The following is a 17,932-nucleotide window of genomic DNA, read 5'->3' as shown; positions in this document are numbered from 1 at the left end:
TACTGCCATGGGGGACATGTATTGATGCAAACATGCATGCAGCCTGTAATGTCAGGAAAGGGTGGGGGGGCGAGCGAGCACATCCCCCTCTCCTGAATCATACCAAGCCACATGCCCTTAACATGGGCCTTTGCTCACTTGATGTGGTTTACATTTAGGATCATTAATAGGGCAAAAAAGCATCATGGGAGGAGAAGAATTTGATTGGCTATTTCACCTGAAACAATAAAGCTGCATTGGACATTGACAAGCAGGGGTGGACTGACCATTCGGGCACTACCCGAGGGCCCCATGCCACTAGGGGGCCCCCATCATGGTTGCCATCCTCAGTATAACCAGGGACAGTATGTAAAAATCTGTGTTTTGTTTAAAAATAGCAAGATTGTAGCTGCCCCGCCTCTCCAGTACCTTTTTTAGTGTGTGTGTATATTGTGTGTCTGTATACTGTTTGTCTGTATACTGTTTGTGTGTGTGTATATACTGTGTGGCCCCATAATCTATTGCCTGGGGCCCCATGAGTTGTCATTCTGCCCCTGTTGACAAGACATTGAGTGGTGACCATGTTCTCCTTCTGTGTTGCAATTAATCTCTAGCAACCTTAGTCATGTCACTAAGCTAGTTACAAACAACATGTCTGCTCTTTCATTCATATGGATGTAAAATGGGTTTAACAATTAGTTTTTATCACTTAGTTCACCATTTATAGGTTAATATATACCCACACCCACACCGAGATTAGTAGAAAAGAAAAATATGCAGCTGCCAATTTCTAATTAGGTTTTCTTTACCTTCTGTCTTCTAGTATGCATCAAGCTCGTCTGGAGGAGAAAGCTCCTGTGAAGAAGGTCGTGCACGAAGACCACCACACATGAGACCCTTCCACCCAAGGACGGTAGCACTTGATCCAGACTTTCCTGGGTTGGGAATGCATAGTGATCCCGACTATTCCTCCAGTAGTGAACAGTCCTGTGACACCGTTATCTATGTTGGTCCCAATGGAGCTGTTTTGTCTGACCAGGAGTTAACAGACAATGAAGGTCCTCCAGAATTTGTTCCCATCATACCTTCACTTCTTAAGAAAATAAGCAAAGACAACATATCTAGCCTTCGAAGTGCTGATAATCATTTAAAATGCAACACTTTTGCCGAGCTACAGGAGAGACTTGAGTGTATTGATGGCAGTGAGAATCCTTCCAGGTTCCTTAACGAAGAAGCTCTCTCAGTAGCTATTTCTAAAGCCATGGAAAATGCACACTCTATGCCAGTACAGGAGAAACCACCATGTTCTCCCAAGAAAGGGCAAGTAAGTACTGATTCATCTGCTTTTTCACAAAACTGTTCAGGATCGGAAACAAGTGCACCTCATCTCATATCTGATCAGCCTCAAGAACATGCCAAAGCCGAAAGTACACGTATGGACTGTTTCTCAAATGGAGATCAGTTGACAATCACAGAAAGGCAAACGTGCCCACTGTCAAGTGCTGGCAAATATAAAGAGCAACCAAAACCATTTGCTGATTCATCAGTGAGAGAAAAAAGCCTCCTTACAAGAAGACCTCTACCCAGTCCTGCACCACCACCTCCTCAGATGAACTCATATATGACCTCAGAATCAAGCAGTGGTGTCAGAACTCCTCCCATTGGCATGAGCAAGCTAAGAAGTCAGGACAAGCACAATTTAGTAGGCAGCACACTCCCGGTTATTAGTAGCACTCCCAAACAATCTGGTCCAGTTGAGGTACGCAGGTTTTGCTCAGCAGTAAAAAGCAAAGGTTTTGATCGTGATATCTTAACTACCACAGTGACTTTGCAGAAGCCTGTTGAACTTAATGGAGAAGATGAACTTGTTTTCACTGTTGTAGAAGAGTTGTCTATTGGTGGTATTCTTGACAATGGTAGACCTTCTAGCGTCATTAGCTTTAACAGTGACTGTTCTCTGCAGGCTCTTGCCTCTGGCTCTAGACCAGTCAGTATTATTAGCAGTATTAATGATGAGTTTGATGCCTACACATCACATATATCCACTGCTGGTGTCAACATTGATATTGTGGTCCCCTTGGCAGAGGATCAATGCACAGTCAGCAACCGACGTTCATCCATTAGTTCATGGCTAAGTGAAGTCAGCATTTGTACAATTAGAAGCGATGGAGCACAGAACTGTGACACTTTGCTTCCTCAAATGACTAATAAAAGCAGTGAGATTGTAGATTGCCTGAATTTGGATTCAGAGAACACAAATGTTCAAATGGACCAGAATCTCAAAAATTACCTTAATGATAGTGGGTTTTGCTTTTCCGAAATGGACAGTGAAAGTATTGGTTCTGGTCTGCTTTATACTAGCAATGAGAAGAGCCTTAAGACCTCTGAGCTAACCAAAGCTATGCCAAGCAGTTATCAAGCAACTAGCCAGACTAGAACTTGTAGCACCCGGGGTACATTATCATTTGACACAATCCACTCTAGTCTTCCTCGGAAAAATAAGTCTACCTCATCTGTTACACACAGTAGTGCATTGAATGAAAAGGAAGGCACTTTTGAGGATCCTTGGACAGCACGAATGGATAATTTATTGGAAGGACGGACTGAAAACCAGCCTTATTCTGCAAAATCTTCCATTCTGGGTACAGACAATCAATTTAAACAGAGTTCAAAACTTGCACAAACTAGCACACCTAAGGCTCTGAAATCCCAGATGATGCTGGCATGTTCACAACGGGTTGTGGATGGCTGTGAAGTGGATGCCAAAGCTACCACCAAAAAGACAGAACCCCTTACAAAAGTGCCACAACTTAGGAGAGGTGCCACAACTCTAGGAGTTACAACAAATTACAGCTCTCAAACTGAACATAGTACTAAAGGGGGGTTGGATTCCGTTTTTTCTGATAGTAGTTTAAAATCATCAGGGACTAAGAAGAACTTGCATCAAAAAGCAAGTATGCTGCCAAGACCTGGTGGGACAGGACCCCCTGCACCCCCTGTACGAAAATCAAGCTTAGACCATAAAAATAATCCCCTGCATTCAAACAGCCTTAGTAGGTTAGAAGAGTGTAGCCGGTCTACTCTGAATTTGGAAGAGGACAGTGAAACACAGGTCAGCAAAGTAACCAAGAATGACCATTCGCTACCCAAAGCTGTATCCAGCTTAAAGAGCAAGTCCAATAAATCAGAATATGTCCAACGCTATGGAAGTCACATGTCCCTGGAAAGATGTGAGAGCGTTGCATCCATGGGCTCGAGAACTAGTGGGCCTCGTGATAACACTAGTGGAAATAGTATTAACAAGGCAAACCGAACTGTACCAAGGCTTGGGGTTCCATCTGCATCCAGCATAGTTACCTCACTGCCTTCCTGCAATCCCACCACCAAAAACAACCAGGCTAAAAGTTCACTTTCTCAAAAAGCAACAACAAGCTTGACTAAGAACCGTAGTCTTTCAACCAATGGCTCAAAGTCTCTTAGCTCTTCAGTGAAGTCTTTGAACCAGTCTAACGGGAAAGGTTCTGGTATTCCTCCTAGTGGGAAAGCAGTTTCCAGATCTGTACAGTGCATCAGCAGCAAGTCTGCCAGAGGAACCATTATGGGGACTAAGCAAGCTTTAAGGGCAGCCAACAACCGCGTCAATGAGTTGGCATCTGGCAGCTCTGGCAAAATAGGTCACCTTCGGGGATCGACAGACTCTGACAGTGGAAATGACAGCGGTGTTAATCTTAGTGATGAGAAATCGCAAACACCTGTTTTACCATCACCTTATAGCAAGATAACAGCCCCAAGGAGACCCCAGAGATACAGCAGTGGTCATGGCAGCGATAACAGCAGTGTTCTCAGTGGGGAGCTGCCCCCAGCAATGGGTAGAACAGCCCTCTTCTATCACAGTGGGAGCAGTGGCTATGAGAGCATGATCCGTGATAGTGAAGCCACCGGGAGTGCCTCTTCAGCTCATGACTCAATGAGCGAAAGTGGAATGTCGTCATCTGGACGGTTGAGGAGCTTAAAATCTCCAAAGAAAAGAGGTATCTTTTTCCCCCTTTATGTAGCATGCTTATGTTCTCCTATTTCAGCACAGTGTCTGATTAAAAAAAAAAATCTCTTGCCTAACTGTAGACTTGTAAAGCAAAAATATTATTTCTCTGTTTAAACAAGCTAACACCATTCAAAAATATGAGTGTAGTGGTATCTATACCTGTGCAGAACTGGAGATATTTGACATTGTAATTAACATTTCCGTGCAGCCAATTATTCCATATTATTAGTCAACTGAAGCCAATTACAGCCTTCCAGTGGCAGTTGCTGTAGTGATATTATGAGATTACTGAACATGAAGTCAGCTATGGGAAATCCATTCTTCTGCATTAATCTCATGTATTGAAATGGACACATTTGTGAATATCGTAAAAACAATTTATCTAAACTCATGTATGCCCTATGATTAAAAAAAAACGCTAATGAATTACTCCCATCCAAACCTGTAATGCTATGATTTGTGGTTAACTTGAAGTACCCTCATCACGTAACCTGCAGCATCCCCCCCGGTCTGGTCATCATCTATGGCAGGTAGTGCTTCACCCGGGCGACAGGCGGTGGGCATCATGGGCAGCAGCTTCACTTACTCTCCTCTTTGGGCCTTATGGCAGCTGCTGTCTCCTCCTCAGCACACAATCGGAACACTTCTCTTTCCAGCCAATCGAGAAACGGGTCTCAATCAGTGTGAAAATAGCGAATATTCATTTGCCATTGTCACACAATAGCCTACACTTTTTTGAAGCCTATTAGAGCCTCTGGCTCTAATCACGTGCTTCAAAAAACACCCACCCCCCCATTGGAATGGACGGGCTGCCCCTGGTAGTTACAAGTGGAACCTGGTGGTTTTAGTCGGTGCCTGGCTTTCTAATTCTTGTTCCCATAAAACCTCACCTGTTTCAGCTTTCCAGGATATAATAGTAAATTAGTTCAAAATTTATAGTGGGAGCTCCTTAAGACTGGGCACAGTCGGGTGCCAGACCTGGGAAATCAATTCCAGGTATCCAGAGTAGTCTCTGGGAGATATAAAACCCTGTCAGATGATTTAACTCTCCAGCCTCTACCAAAAGCTGAGCTAAAGGTTTTATGTGGACTGACTTTTTAATACTACCTTCTTTTCTTGTTTTCCCTTTTGAATTATACTATTTTTGTGCTTTAAATGCTTCCACTTTCTTTAAAGGACTTCAACGCAGAAGACTAATTCCAGCTCCGCTCCCTGAAGCCACAACAACAGGCAGAAAGAACAATGTCACTGGTCAGTGGGTCGACCTGCCTCCTTTACCTGGCACTTTAAAAGAACCCTTTGAAATTAAAGTCTATGAGATTGACGATGTGGAAAGATTGCAGAGGCACCGACATGAGGAGACAGAGGTGAGTGCTATCTTTAGTGGTCTAAAGCCCTGTACACACGATCAGTCCATCCGATCAGAGCGGTCTGAAGGACCGTTCTCATCGGTTAACCGATGAAGCTGACTAATGGTCTGATGTGCCTACACACCATCAGTTAAAAAACCGATAGAGTCCAACGCGGTGACGTAAAACACAACGACGTGCTGAGAAAAATGAAGTTCAATGCTTCCAAGCATCGACTTGATTCTGAGCATGTGCAGGCTTTTAACTGATGCTTTTGCATACTAACCGTCGGTTTTGACCGATCGGTTAGGCGTCCATCGGTTGAATTTTAAAGCAAGTTCTACATTTTTAGACCGAAGGATAACGGACCCATGGGGCCCACACACCATCGGTTTGGACCGATGAAACGGACCTTCAGTCCGTTTCCATCGCTTTGGACCGACCGTGTGTACAAGGCCTTAGACTCCAACTTGTAGTAAGTACCAAGGTCCCACTGAGACAGTTTTGTTTCAATAATAAAGTAAAAGACAAACTCCAACCCACTCTTTGCACTTTATCATGTTGACTGATGGCATAGTTTTCAAAAAGAATTGCAGGGGAAGCTTTCCTTAGAAGGGACAGCCCATGATACAAGAATGAAAATTAAAAACAAAATGAAAGAAAGGTAAAAAATGTAATAAAAACACTGACTCTTGTTTGATTCAGTGCACTTTAGCCGGATACTGATTGAATAAGGATCACAGTAGTGCAGAACGTTTACTGTGACCTACAGGAAGAGTAGGGCCAAAAGAGCTTTGGCCCTTCTTCTCTTTTTAAGTTAGCCAATAAAAGGATATCACCTGCAGTGTGAATGTTGATACAGTTAGAGAATGGACTACACAGCTCAGAAAGTACACTTCCAGTGACCCTCTGAGGTGGTTTCTGCATTTAGGTGCAATGAATACGAGCGTTCAAATTTAGGTAAATATGGTAGCTTTTCTTTCTTTTTTTTTTTGCACAGCTGCATACTTTGCTGGATAACAATAGTAGCTCAATTAACATGTTATCTGAACACTTCTGTAAGCTTATGCCACAATGACATTATTTAAATACTCTACATTCTCACATTAACCAAGTTGGGCATGGTCAAAGTGGCTGTTTGTGGGTAGCTAAAGTGGTACGTTAAGCTGAATTAAGTTGGAATGAATAAAAAAAATAGCAAAGAGGAATTCAGAAATTGAAAATTATATTTAGAAAATGAAACTGGGATTTGCATCTAGATAGTGATCCAAGAATTCCTGGGCAATTTCAGAATCTAGCTGCAATGAGAATGTCACAGTTGCTGTTTTTATGATTCATATGTTGGGGTGCACTTAGCAAGGAAGATTAAAATAATTGCTTTGCACAATTAATTTTGTTTAAAGTGATGGGTGTTCTGAGCTGGGAATATCAATGAACGGCTTATGAGCGAGCTTTAGCTTCTGATCCAGCTCAATAGCCGTTTATTACTCTCTTGCATTGGGATCATTAACTCTTTATGTAAATCATATCAAGCTTTTCAGTTAATAGGTTATTAAATCAGACATTGTTAGTTTGATTTAGTTGTAAGGATAAAGTCAGTGATTTTTAGTTTGTTTTCTGCAAGCATTAAATGAGATCCCAAACCACAAAATAAGGCTATTTATATATAATATTAAAGTGGAGTTCCGGACATTTTTTTTTAAAGATAAGATTGCCCCTGTTTGTTTTTTCACAATCAACTACTGTATCTTCCAAAGTGTCCCCTTTTCTGTAGTTTTACAGCATTGATCACTTACTTTGCTTGCCTTCTGCACAGCGTGGCCATCCTGACTATGGTCATGTGAAGCTCGCTGGTTCTCTCTTCCAGGATTTGGTGCATGCTGGCTACCCAGCATGCACTTCCCGGTCTAGCGCATGCGCAGTGCAAAGGATGCTACCAGCCAGCGATGCACATGGACTCCTGGGATTGATGACGCTCATCTCTCAGGAGCCAATGCGCGGCCGGAAATAACGTACCTCGATGCGGTGAGGTACACAGAAAGAGGATCCATATGCCTTTTAAAATAAGGTAAATTGGCAGAAAAAAAATGCCAATGTCTTAACATTTAATTATGAAATAGATGGTGCAAAGTTTGAAAAGTGGGTGGAACTCTGCTTTAAATAATATTGGTTTTCCACACGTAGTTCTAGATCCCTTCAAGTACCTTTGTTACAGGTGGATAAAAAAATGCATGCTTTATAATTTATCCTGTCTACATGCTATGCATGAAAATTAGAGAACTGTCTGCTAAAGGTTATATATCTATATGGTAGTCTGCAACCTTCTCAAAATCCTCTTGGTTGGTTGATGTTTGGGGGGGGGTTGAACCAGTGGCATAACAGCTACGTTGGTTAATTTTAACATTGTTTGAGCATGCGTATTTGCACTTTGTACAAAAGTTGGTTGGCTTGCTGTACACACGGTCAGACAAGGCACCATCGGACTTTTGTTGCTGAAAAGTTGGTCCGTTTGCAGACCCAACTTTTTGTCGGATGAAACCCAAAAAAGTTGGTCCGATGGAGTGTACACGGTCGGACAAATTAGAAAACTTGCAGATTTTGAAGTTGGTTGGCAAAGTGTGACCGTGTGTATGGGGGTTAAGAAATGTGTATTAATGCTCTTGCACACAATTACTCAAGAACCTTAACATTTTGTCATACAGGCAATTTTTTGCCTATTGGATGCAGTCATTGTTCAGGTATTCAAGCAGATACAAAATCCCCAGTGGAGATTCCTCCAGCATGGATGGAAAAATATTTGCCTACGTGGCTAGTCTTACTTTACAAGATTTACTCCTGTTTGGAGGTCTCCGATATAAGTTATGCAAATTGAAATCTAAAGAAAATGGCAAACTTGTTAGGGGAAGCAGTTTGTTAAAAGTTGAAGCTTCTCTGTAATGGTAACACATTACAATTCAATAGATATTTTCACATATTTGTTTTCCTTGTGATTTTTTGCCTTTCTGCTGTGGATTTGGCTAACTTACCTATTTTTGATTTATTTTCAGACTTTTCAAGATATGGAAAAGGTAAGAACACTTTCAATGAAAAAAATCTTACTTACATACTTAAATATTGAAAAACACATGGCCATTAAAAAGAAAAAAATAATTCTAAATCCACCATCGACCCAGAAAACTAAATGTAGCCCAGTTTGCACAGGGAAAAAAATATGTCCTAATTCCAGAAGACATTCTGATATGCCCTGCATCAAAATTGAATTATTTTTTTCTTAAAACAAAACTACTAGTTGCCATTTTTAGAAACACATCCAGACCATTAGTGAAGTAATTTGCCAAGTTGGATAGAACCATTTTACTATGGAAAACTATTCCATACATCAAAACTTTTACTGCAAAGAACCCCGTCCATGCATGAAAGTTAAACCTCTTTTCCTCCAGTTGCAAAGTACTGCATGTTTTTTTTTTTTTTTTTTTTGCAGTGACAGCTTGCCACTGAGTTTATTATATAGACCATTAAACACATTATATGTTCCCTAATAATTTCTTATCAAGGATAAAATATATTAATAAATACAATTTCTGTTAATCTTTCCTCATGCGTAAGGTCACCCATGCCCTTTAATAAGAACACTGTAAGATAAATACTTGTGAGCCATTTTACCTGTCACATGATTTGTAGTCGAGTCTAGTTATTGTGACTTAGTCATGCCTGTCAACAAGATGACGTTTCTTTGTCCAGCTTTATACTCTCTTGTGTCACCTTTGAACTTCAAACCTGCTCGTTGAATAGTGATTGGCAGTGCTGTTTGAATCATAAGGCTGGATGAACACAATTGCAGATCCTTTCAAATACATACATTCTAAAATTTCAGCCTTGCATTAAGTGCTTTGCCTGAAATTGCAATTTAAACTTCTCTTAAAAAAAAATCATTATCAGCTTTAAACCAGATATAACTCACATAATGGCCTCATTCTATTTTGCTAAATGTAATATATATAACATTTGTGTTTTCAAGTCCATATTTTTACTAAATTGCTTAGTTCCAATTATAATTTGAACAACAAAATCTGTTTAAGTAGTTGGTTTTCAATCTCTGTCCATTTAAAATGGATTGGAAAGCTGCGTCTCTGTATACCATAATTTTCACTTAATTATCTCATCTGCAAGTTTTTGTTTTGCAGCTAATAAGTTAATTAGGATGGTTGATTTATTTAAAAAAATGCAATGAAACAATGTATGTAAAGGGAAAAGCGTATTCTTGTTTGCAGTTAAAATTTTAAGTACGGTAATTAGTCAGTGACTGAAAAGAGTACATTTCAGATTTTGACTGGCTCTGCAACAGTTTAAATTACATTTTACTGGTTGGCAGTGATCTAAATAGAGAATGAGAAAGGACATATATATTCCCGCCAATATATGTATATTTGTGTAAGGGACATCGCCCCTCACACATTTGTAAACATAGTGACCCCATAGGAAGACTTCCCCTCTTCTATTCTAATAACAATTTTAGTTTTTTCTTGCATTGACTCCAGCCGACAATGGTCACAAGCACAGGCAGAAAGAGCAGATCTCCCAAATGGGGAAACAGAGAGCAAATAAAACCTGACACAAAGCCTCCAGCGTGGGATCCCAATAGACTCAAAACTAAGTTTTACAGAATCTCTACGGAGCCTCTAATTACCTTAATAGTGCCAGGCTTCACAGTACAAATCCACATAAAGGAAGATATTCAGTGCATGGATTATCTTTTTCTGAGGGAGTCTTGATGCCTTTATGGAATTCTTCATTTATTTTACATTATGCAAAAAGGCAGTTTAGGTCCAAGATCATAGATTGCATGTGATGCCTTAAGCTTGCCATCTGAGTTGCAAGCTACAATGTGGTGCATCCTAAGGGCTTTACCAGGAGAAGTCTCATTGTCTGTTGCTACCCTTACTTAAGCCTCGTACACACGCGGTATGATTGTTGGCCAACCGGGCGTCTAATTTTTGTCAAAAGGGCATGGGCCAGGATCTTGTTTTGCATACTACCATTACACAATTGTCGTGCCACAAACACGAACGTAGTGATCCACTTACAAGGAATTTCAGCTCTTGAGCGTCACCCTTTGGGCCGCTTCTGCTAATTTCATGTGTGGTGAGCATTGATTCCGAAAATGCGTGTTTGAACTTTCGACTTTTGTGTGATGAATTTGTGTACGGACCATACGAAAATCAGACGTGGAGCCGTTGTCCACCAAAAATTTACTAGCCTGTCATCCAACATTTGTTGGCTGAAAATTGAACAACAATTGTCAAAATGAGCGTACTAACGGTAAGAATTTCGGACAACAGTCTGTCAACAGACAATCCCCTTCCAACAATCATACTGTGTGTATGAGGCTTTAAGTCTATAATACTAGATTAGAGATTTTTTGATTTACCCTCAAGGGGTTAGCCCATATAATACTGATATTTTAGTAGTGCGTTAATGTTAAAGGGTCAAATTGCCAACTCTATGTCACATTGGTAACATATTCCCATTAGATTTCCTAGGTCACCTCCCCCAGATCATAAAACCCATAAGCAACCAACAGGCTGATAAAGACCCTCCTTTATTAGCTGATGTGGGTGGGTGGTGTGGGGAACTCCCCAGATAGAGACCCAGAATTGTGGATTGACGTTCAACCACCCCAGCAATTGCACAAAGTCGGATTTAGGTGTATTGATATTTATCACAAATATGTTGTTTTAAGCATTTCATATTTTTAAAGGTAGATTTTATGTTTAAATATACTGCTATATGAAATTACATTTTCTTTCTATTTATTTAAAGGGTCTAATGTACTTCAACACTAAACTGAAAGTTGCAGAAAGACGACAACAGAGAATTCGAGATTTAAAGGCAAAGCATGAGCTGTTAAAAGAAGAGTTGGAGGAGACCAAGACTCGATTGATGATGGATCCGAACAAGTGGACAGGACAGTGTATGTATTTTTGTTTATTGGGCCAACCATTAATAATTTACAACAGGTAGCCAGATTTCCATACAACTAAGGCACTCCTCTGGGAAGAGCTCTTTACCCAGGTTCCAATTTACATTTACATTCACCTACCATGACCATTATATGGCATTCTCCCTCTATCTGTGGGAGGATGAGTGGAAGGCCATTAATGATTTAGTTTGAGGGTACTTGCTCTGGGGACGGTCATATGTATCCTTATATTTGAACTATAGCAAGTCACTGACTTGGAACAAGCATGGGCATGCTACATGTCCCACAAAATAATAGAATCTGCCATTCAGCTTTCAGGAAAACATATTCTGGAGATTTTATTTGTTTTAGCATCTCTGAGCTTAAAGAGACACTCTAACTTTGCCTATTCAGGGCAAGGTTATAGTGTCTCCTTAAAGCCCACATCTGATCCACTTATACTCACCTTATTCACACTCCTTTACTGCTTCCCTGATGACCAGTAGTACACCCTGGGTAAGCTCCAGTGTTGGGTAATCCAAGTGGACAAAGTCACTGTTCCTTTTACTAGGAGTGTGTTTGGGCCTATGCACAGTCACATGGGAGGATTTGAGCAACAGACTGAGGTCTATGAAGGAACAGGGAGGTAGAGAGTGGGCATTAGTAATAAATGTATCTTTGTCAATAAATACTTTACATAAACTGACCCAGTGGATACTTGAAAAGTACTGCCATTTTAATAATGGATGCAAACTTTTATAAAACCTATTTATATTAAAATGTTTTGTCCTGTGGAGAAAGCAACTGGTCTACTCGAATGCCAGCCCCACCAGCAACTACTGACCTTCCTTAGGTTCCACTTGCTATGGTGTACTCTCTCTAAGTCATGTCTTTAATCATAGTGGGCTCTCTCTACCCCCAAGTGACAGTGCTGGGTGCTTGAACAGGAGATTACATAGTTACAACATTGACACAAAGGCAGAGGATTTTTCACCCATATTTTTTTTACTTCGAGTGGCAAACTAATTGGGCAAAACAAAGGTTAATTTCACGCTCACAATGTTGACAAACCTATCTGACATATGTATATATAAATATGCCCTTTAATTTTACTCATACAATACTTTTGGCTTGCTCTTAACAGTTGAGGTGGAACCAGGACTTGAGGAGGAATCTCAGGAGTATCTAGAGGCGCTGGAACAAGTCACAGAAGACCTGGAGCTCTGTGTTAATGTATGCAAATCTCACGTCATGATGGTGACCTGCTTTGATATTGGGATGATCACAGATCAGCAAGATGGAGGGAAAGAAGTGGAAGTCTGAAAGAGATGGACACAGAAGAATATGAACTAATGGACTTGAGAATGAAGATTTTTGGGAATGATCCTGCACAGTGCAATGAAAAAAAATTAACAAATGTACATCGGAATGTGAAAATGTAAAATTGTAAAGAATGTTATTGGATTGAAACCGATGATGGATTGTAATGTTTCACAATGAATACGGTGCCTCTAGACGTGGTTTAGCCTACTTGAGCAGTCTAGTTTTGCTTTGGAACCAACTCCAACTTGACTTCGAGTGGCCTCTGTAATGGAGCATTTAAAGGACCTGAAGCTTTGAAGCCAAATGGAAGGCAATGGGATGCCTGCCCTGGTCAAGGCTCCAGTTAAAGGGGTTTTCCACCTTCAAATTGCAACTATAGAGGGAATGGTTTATGGTTCTAGAGAATATTAATCTTGTAGAAAGTACCAAGGTTGTTCCAGAATAGTAGTCTGACATATTTACTTTAGATCCCATAGCAACATGAGGCCAGGTTTCAAACATTTGCTTGTTTCTAACCTGTTTGAAGCCCATTTACACTTCTGTCAATGCATGTTACATCAATTGGTACAATGTGGTGTCATTTGTTCTGAATGGAACCCTAAGACGCCTTGAAAACAAAATTGCTCTGCAGTGAGCGGCCTAAAATTAGCTGCAGTCAGCTTTTTTGATGCATTAGGCAGCCTATTCAAATGAATAGACTGCATTAACACAAAGTGAATTAATGCACCGCAATAGTGTGAATGGGCTTTTAGAAGGTTTTTTTCAAAGGCCCCGCTTATTCACAGTCGCATGGAAAAGTTCAGCCAGCTTCTGTCGGACATGCATGCTGGAAAACCAGCAGCCAGTCGACTCCCGACCAGTGCTCTTAGCCAGTGGCCTGTCCCCTTGTCAGAACACAATAGCTCAGTGGGGGAGATCACCGAACTAACTTGTCATGTTTAGTACAGAAGCTCTGACCAGAACCCACCTGCGGGGTTGCACGAAAATAAACTAATAGTGTGTACCCGACTTTAGGTCTTGTTTACAGCAGCAGTGTCATGATACATTTGATACAAGTCAAAATCCATTGTTTTCAAAAGGACTTGTTCACATCAACAAGTTGTATTAAAGCTGATCATAGATGGATCGAAATTCGGCCAGTTCAGCAGATATAACGACTGTTGTAAAATTTCAATTCAGCTGCAGGGCTGATTAGTGTATTCAGACAGTAGAGGAGACCCTGCTGTCAGAATACATTGGCAAAGCAAGAGGATCCCTTCATCCACCTTGCTTGTTTGGGGTTTTGCTGGCTGATTGGGAAAAAAAAATGACCCTATCCCTGGGCAGCCTGTATGCTGATTTTTTTTCAAATGCATATTGATACAGTTCTTTCAAATTCTCAACACAGCCAAGATGGACACCAATGCAAAGCATGTTAACACATGAGCTATAGTGTGAACGAGCCGTTAAGCTAGCCGCACACAGACTTTTCCAATTACCTTATTGCTTACATGCAAATCCACTCTTCAGTGATCTCCCATTTATGACCCCAGCAGTAACGGTTATCTCTAGCTAATCTTTCCTTATCGCCATAAAAAATAATAGGAGGACAATATATATATAAAAAAAAAATCTCTTTTGACTCTAGCATTAGTGTTCCATTGTTTACAGCCAGGAATGGGGGAAGGGAGTATTGCACAATAAATGCCAAACTTGCATATAATGTGCAATAAACTTGGACTTTAGTCACAATGTTAGATCCTTCTGTAATGAAGATTGTCCATTTTATATGAACTAGCAGTCTATAAAATTTTAGTAGAATTCAGCAACCTATCAGAAATTACCTTTAGGAAGCCTTTGGGCAATACGTTAAAGCAAAGGCTATATAAAGCAGTTTATGTATTACCATCTTTACCAAAAGCTTTAGGCCCCATGTACACTGCTGCTAAACGGATGTTCAGAGGCAGTTGGACACTTTTTTCAACTGCCCCTGACCTCGATGTTATCTTATGTGTACATGTACACAGGTTTGTTTACTGCTGTTTTTAGGCAGCTGAGTTTATAGGCCAAAAAATGAGTTCAGACGCCAAAGTTTCAGATGCCAAACATGGCTAAACGCAGTAACCCACGTTTAGCCGCCTTTCATTTATAGGCATTTTTCTTTTTTGCCCATTTAAAAAAAAAATAAACGATTCTACAACACAAACGCGGCAAAACAGGCGTTTTTAACGTGGGTTACTACCTGTCAAGTTAAATCGTTAAGGAGAGGTTGTAAAAACATCCTACGTACATGAAGCCTTAGAATAGATTGCTCATGCAGGATATCAGTGAACTTATATTTGGGCTCATTGACACCAGGGCAGTTCACACACTGGTACATTTAATGCAGGTGTTAAGGCAACCCATTCAAATGAATAGGCTGCCAACAAACTTCAGTTGGCCAAAAGTCAAACATGCACCATGGTTGGTGAGCACAGCACACTGCATGCACAGTAGTGTGTTACGGCCCTTAATTTCTCTTGGATCTATGAAATTAATGTTTCATATCTCTGCCTTTCTTTGAACTAGGTGGAGTTACAAACATATGGAACATTCAGTAAAGACCCTTTACTTCTTAAATTTTGAATTCTAATTTACGTTGGTAAAGAGAACATTGCCTAATAAAAAAAAAACTATTTAATACCTGAACTCTAAAGTCCATATAAGTGATTGCAAGCCCTTAAACTTTTGTCCACTGATTAAAATCAACCGCTTCTAAAAAATGGTGAGGTCCAAGGCATCTTGAGACATGCTAGGTTTTTAACTGAAGCACAATTTCAAAGAGCAAAGTCAATGCTTATTTTTGCGTTTTGCACATAATTATCAAATAAAACCTATAATAATATTGTTTCTCATGTATGGTAGTAGATGCTAGCACTGTTTATGGACTTGTTTGTTGATGGCACAGAGGCCTAATATTGCTTAGGACAATAGCGATGAAGGGGTCTCTAGGAGTAGCAGCCAAGCCATTCAACTGATTACTATTGTTTGGATGCTCCATAGATTTATGGTAGCAAACCTCTTTTTTCCATCGTTCATTGAGGGATACCACTTCATTCATGAGCTGTGTGGGTTGATCTAATCACTTGCAGAAGGATGTGACCTACAAACAAAAAGCAACCAACGCCCTCTCCAAGTTAAATCCTAGCATCCGAGTAGTTAAGATGTTCCTTGTCCATTTCATTGATTCAAGGGTTTTTCTTAATTTTATGGTATTTGTGCTTTCTTTCTGCCCATCATGGGGTAAGGCATGTGGATGTCCCACCCATCTAATGAATGAAGCTGTCTACAACACTGAATGATGGAGAAAATAGAATTGTACTATTCATAGTAAAGTTCATTGAGAGACATATGTCCTATCCCTCTGGTTGTTGGTGGAAAAACCCCTTTTTTAGAAATCTTTTACAGAGAGCCAGTCAACCCATTACAAAGCCAGTGGTACCCGTGGGTGTCAACAGGATCAGAAAAGGAACATGGTTTTAAAAAAAATGTGTGTTTTATGAAAAAAAAGTGCCTTGTTTTCATATGAATTTTTTTATTTTATTTGGTGCTAAAATGAAAAGCCAGCAAACCTAAGCAGACCATTAAATGTATCAACATTTATATTGTACAGTATATGTAAAATTCCTTTGTAAAAAGTACAAAACAGAAACACTGTAGCAGGAGCAATAATTGATTCTGTTTCCATACCTGAATTTGCCTTCTAATTTCACTGAAAAGCTGGTTTTATGCAGCAAAATAAAAAAAAAAACGTATTTTGTACCTGGTTAAACAAACTACAACAATGAAAAAACAAATTAAACACTTGTATTAAAAAAAAAATGCAAAACATTTTTGAAATTCTGTTTTCTACCACTCCATAACCAACTGAAAGAACCTTTCTTATGGGATTTGCAAGATGGAAATGTTAATTGCAGATGGATGTGTAATATTTTTACTCTGCGATGGTTCCAAAAAGCATGTTAACTTTATTGTTTGTTTGTTTTTTGTTTTTTATCTAACGATACTGCTTATGCATTTTGTAATCCATTTTTTTACAGTTTTTCTATGGAAGGCAAAAACTCAGGTCAGACCTATATAGATGCTGCATGTGATGTGTGCATTTTTCTGTTTTGTATGAAATGGCTAAGCACCGACTGCTGTATGATTGCCATTTGCCAAACACTTTGCAAAAGGTTTACGCGTGTATGTATTATTACATTTCATATGGAGTCATATTTTCTGATCATCTTGTTTTTTATATGGGGTTTACAAAACCTTTGTATAAATGTACAATACCTTACTTAAACTTTTATCTGTGAATAAAAGATACATTTATTAATATACGCTTGGCATTGTTACCTTTTTCCTGAAATATTTATCAGAGGATTTCTCCTGCAGTACTTTTCCTGTGACTTGATGTCCTCAGTCTGATGGCAAGCATCATCCAAGCCACTTGGGGCAGGTCCAGGATGACCCAGACCTGACCCAGCCTGTGACTGGGCAGTGAAAAGAGAAGCAGCACAGTGATGAGCTCCTCTCTCTGTCACTATGCTCGTTGTCAGCACATGAACTCATTGACCCCTTGTACTGCTACCACCTTCCATACTCCAGTTCTATTCTACAGGGACTGCAAGAGGTTGATCCCAAGTCAAAATTAAGGTTAATTCTACTGCTTGCATTTAAAAATAGGATTTTTTGTACTCAACGTAAAATCCCTTTCTCTGTCGTCCATGGATGGACACAGCTCCTTAAATCTTGACAAGTGGGTTATGTTCCTGTTCACAGGAGAGGACTAGGCAAAAACATGTTAGATAATTAGTGATACATTATGTCCTTCTCGCTACTGTGAGAAATAGATCAAATATAAAAAGTGAAAATGCAGCAAAAACTAGTAGTGTTTACAATACACCAAAAAAGAATAAATAAATAAAAAAAGGTTCTCGCGCAAAAACTGTACACGCATCAATAATAATGCAATGAAGTGAGTCTAACAGTGTGTGGTAATAAAAAACACAAAATAGTCCATATATGTAAAAGGCAGGTGTACTGCCAAAGGGCAGAACAGAAAAGGAAAAGTATATTGATAGATGACATTAATAAATGTCCATCAATCTTTGTGCACAGATAAATGAATGGATAAGTGGCCTGATCCCCAGCGTGTCTGGTCTCTCAGAATTCTCACCTCATATATGTATAAATACAGCGACAAGGAAATCCATAACGAGCTTCACCTCCATAAACAAAACGGTATTCCCACTTTTTATACACTTCCACTGGTAT

General features: G+C 39.8%; 1 protein-coding gene across 2 annotated transcripts in view; it reads left to right on the top strand.

The window, feature by feature from the left end:
* Positions 1–16,993, top strand: part of KIF26A (kinesin family member 26A) — a 194,518-nt gene extending 177,525 nt beyond the window's left edge. For both annotated transcript variants that reach the window (XM_040332379.1, XM_040332380.1), the window contains exons 12-16: positions 803–4,010; positions 5,198–5,388; positions 8,418–8,438; positions 11,191–11,341; positions 12,474–16,993. In XM_040332379.1, the coding sequence (XP_040188313.1) occupies positions 803–4,010; positions 5,198–5,388; positions 8,418–8,438; positions 11,191–11,341; positions 12,474–12,652 (3,750 nt within the window). In that variant the 3' untranslated portion in view covers positions 12,653–16,993. The remainder of the gene's footprint in view (positions 1–802; positions 4,011–5,197; positions 5,389–8,417; positions 8,439–11,190; positions 11,342–12,473) is intronic.
* Positions 16,994–17,932: the final 939 nt, after the last annotated feature.

This window comes from Rana temporaria, chromosome 13 (genome assembly GCF_905171775.1).
Source record: "Rana temporaria chromosome 13, aRanTem1.1, whole genome shotgun sequence".
Taxonomy (NCBI): Eukaryota; Metazoa; Chordata; class Amphibia; order Anura; family Ranidae; genus Rana; species Rana temporaria.
This window is presented reverse-complemented; position numbering and strand designations above follow the sequence as displayed.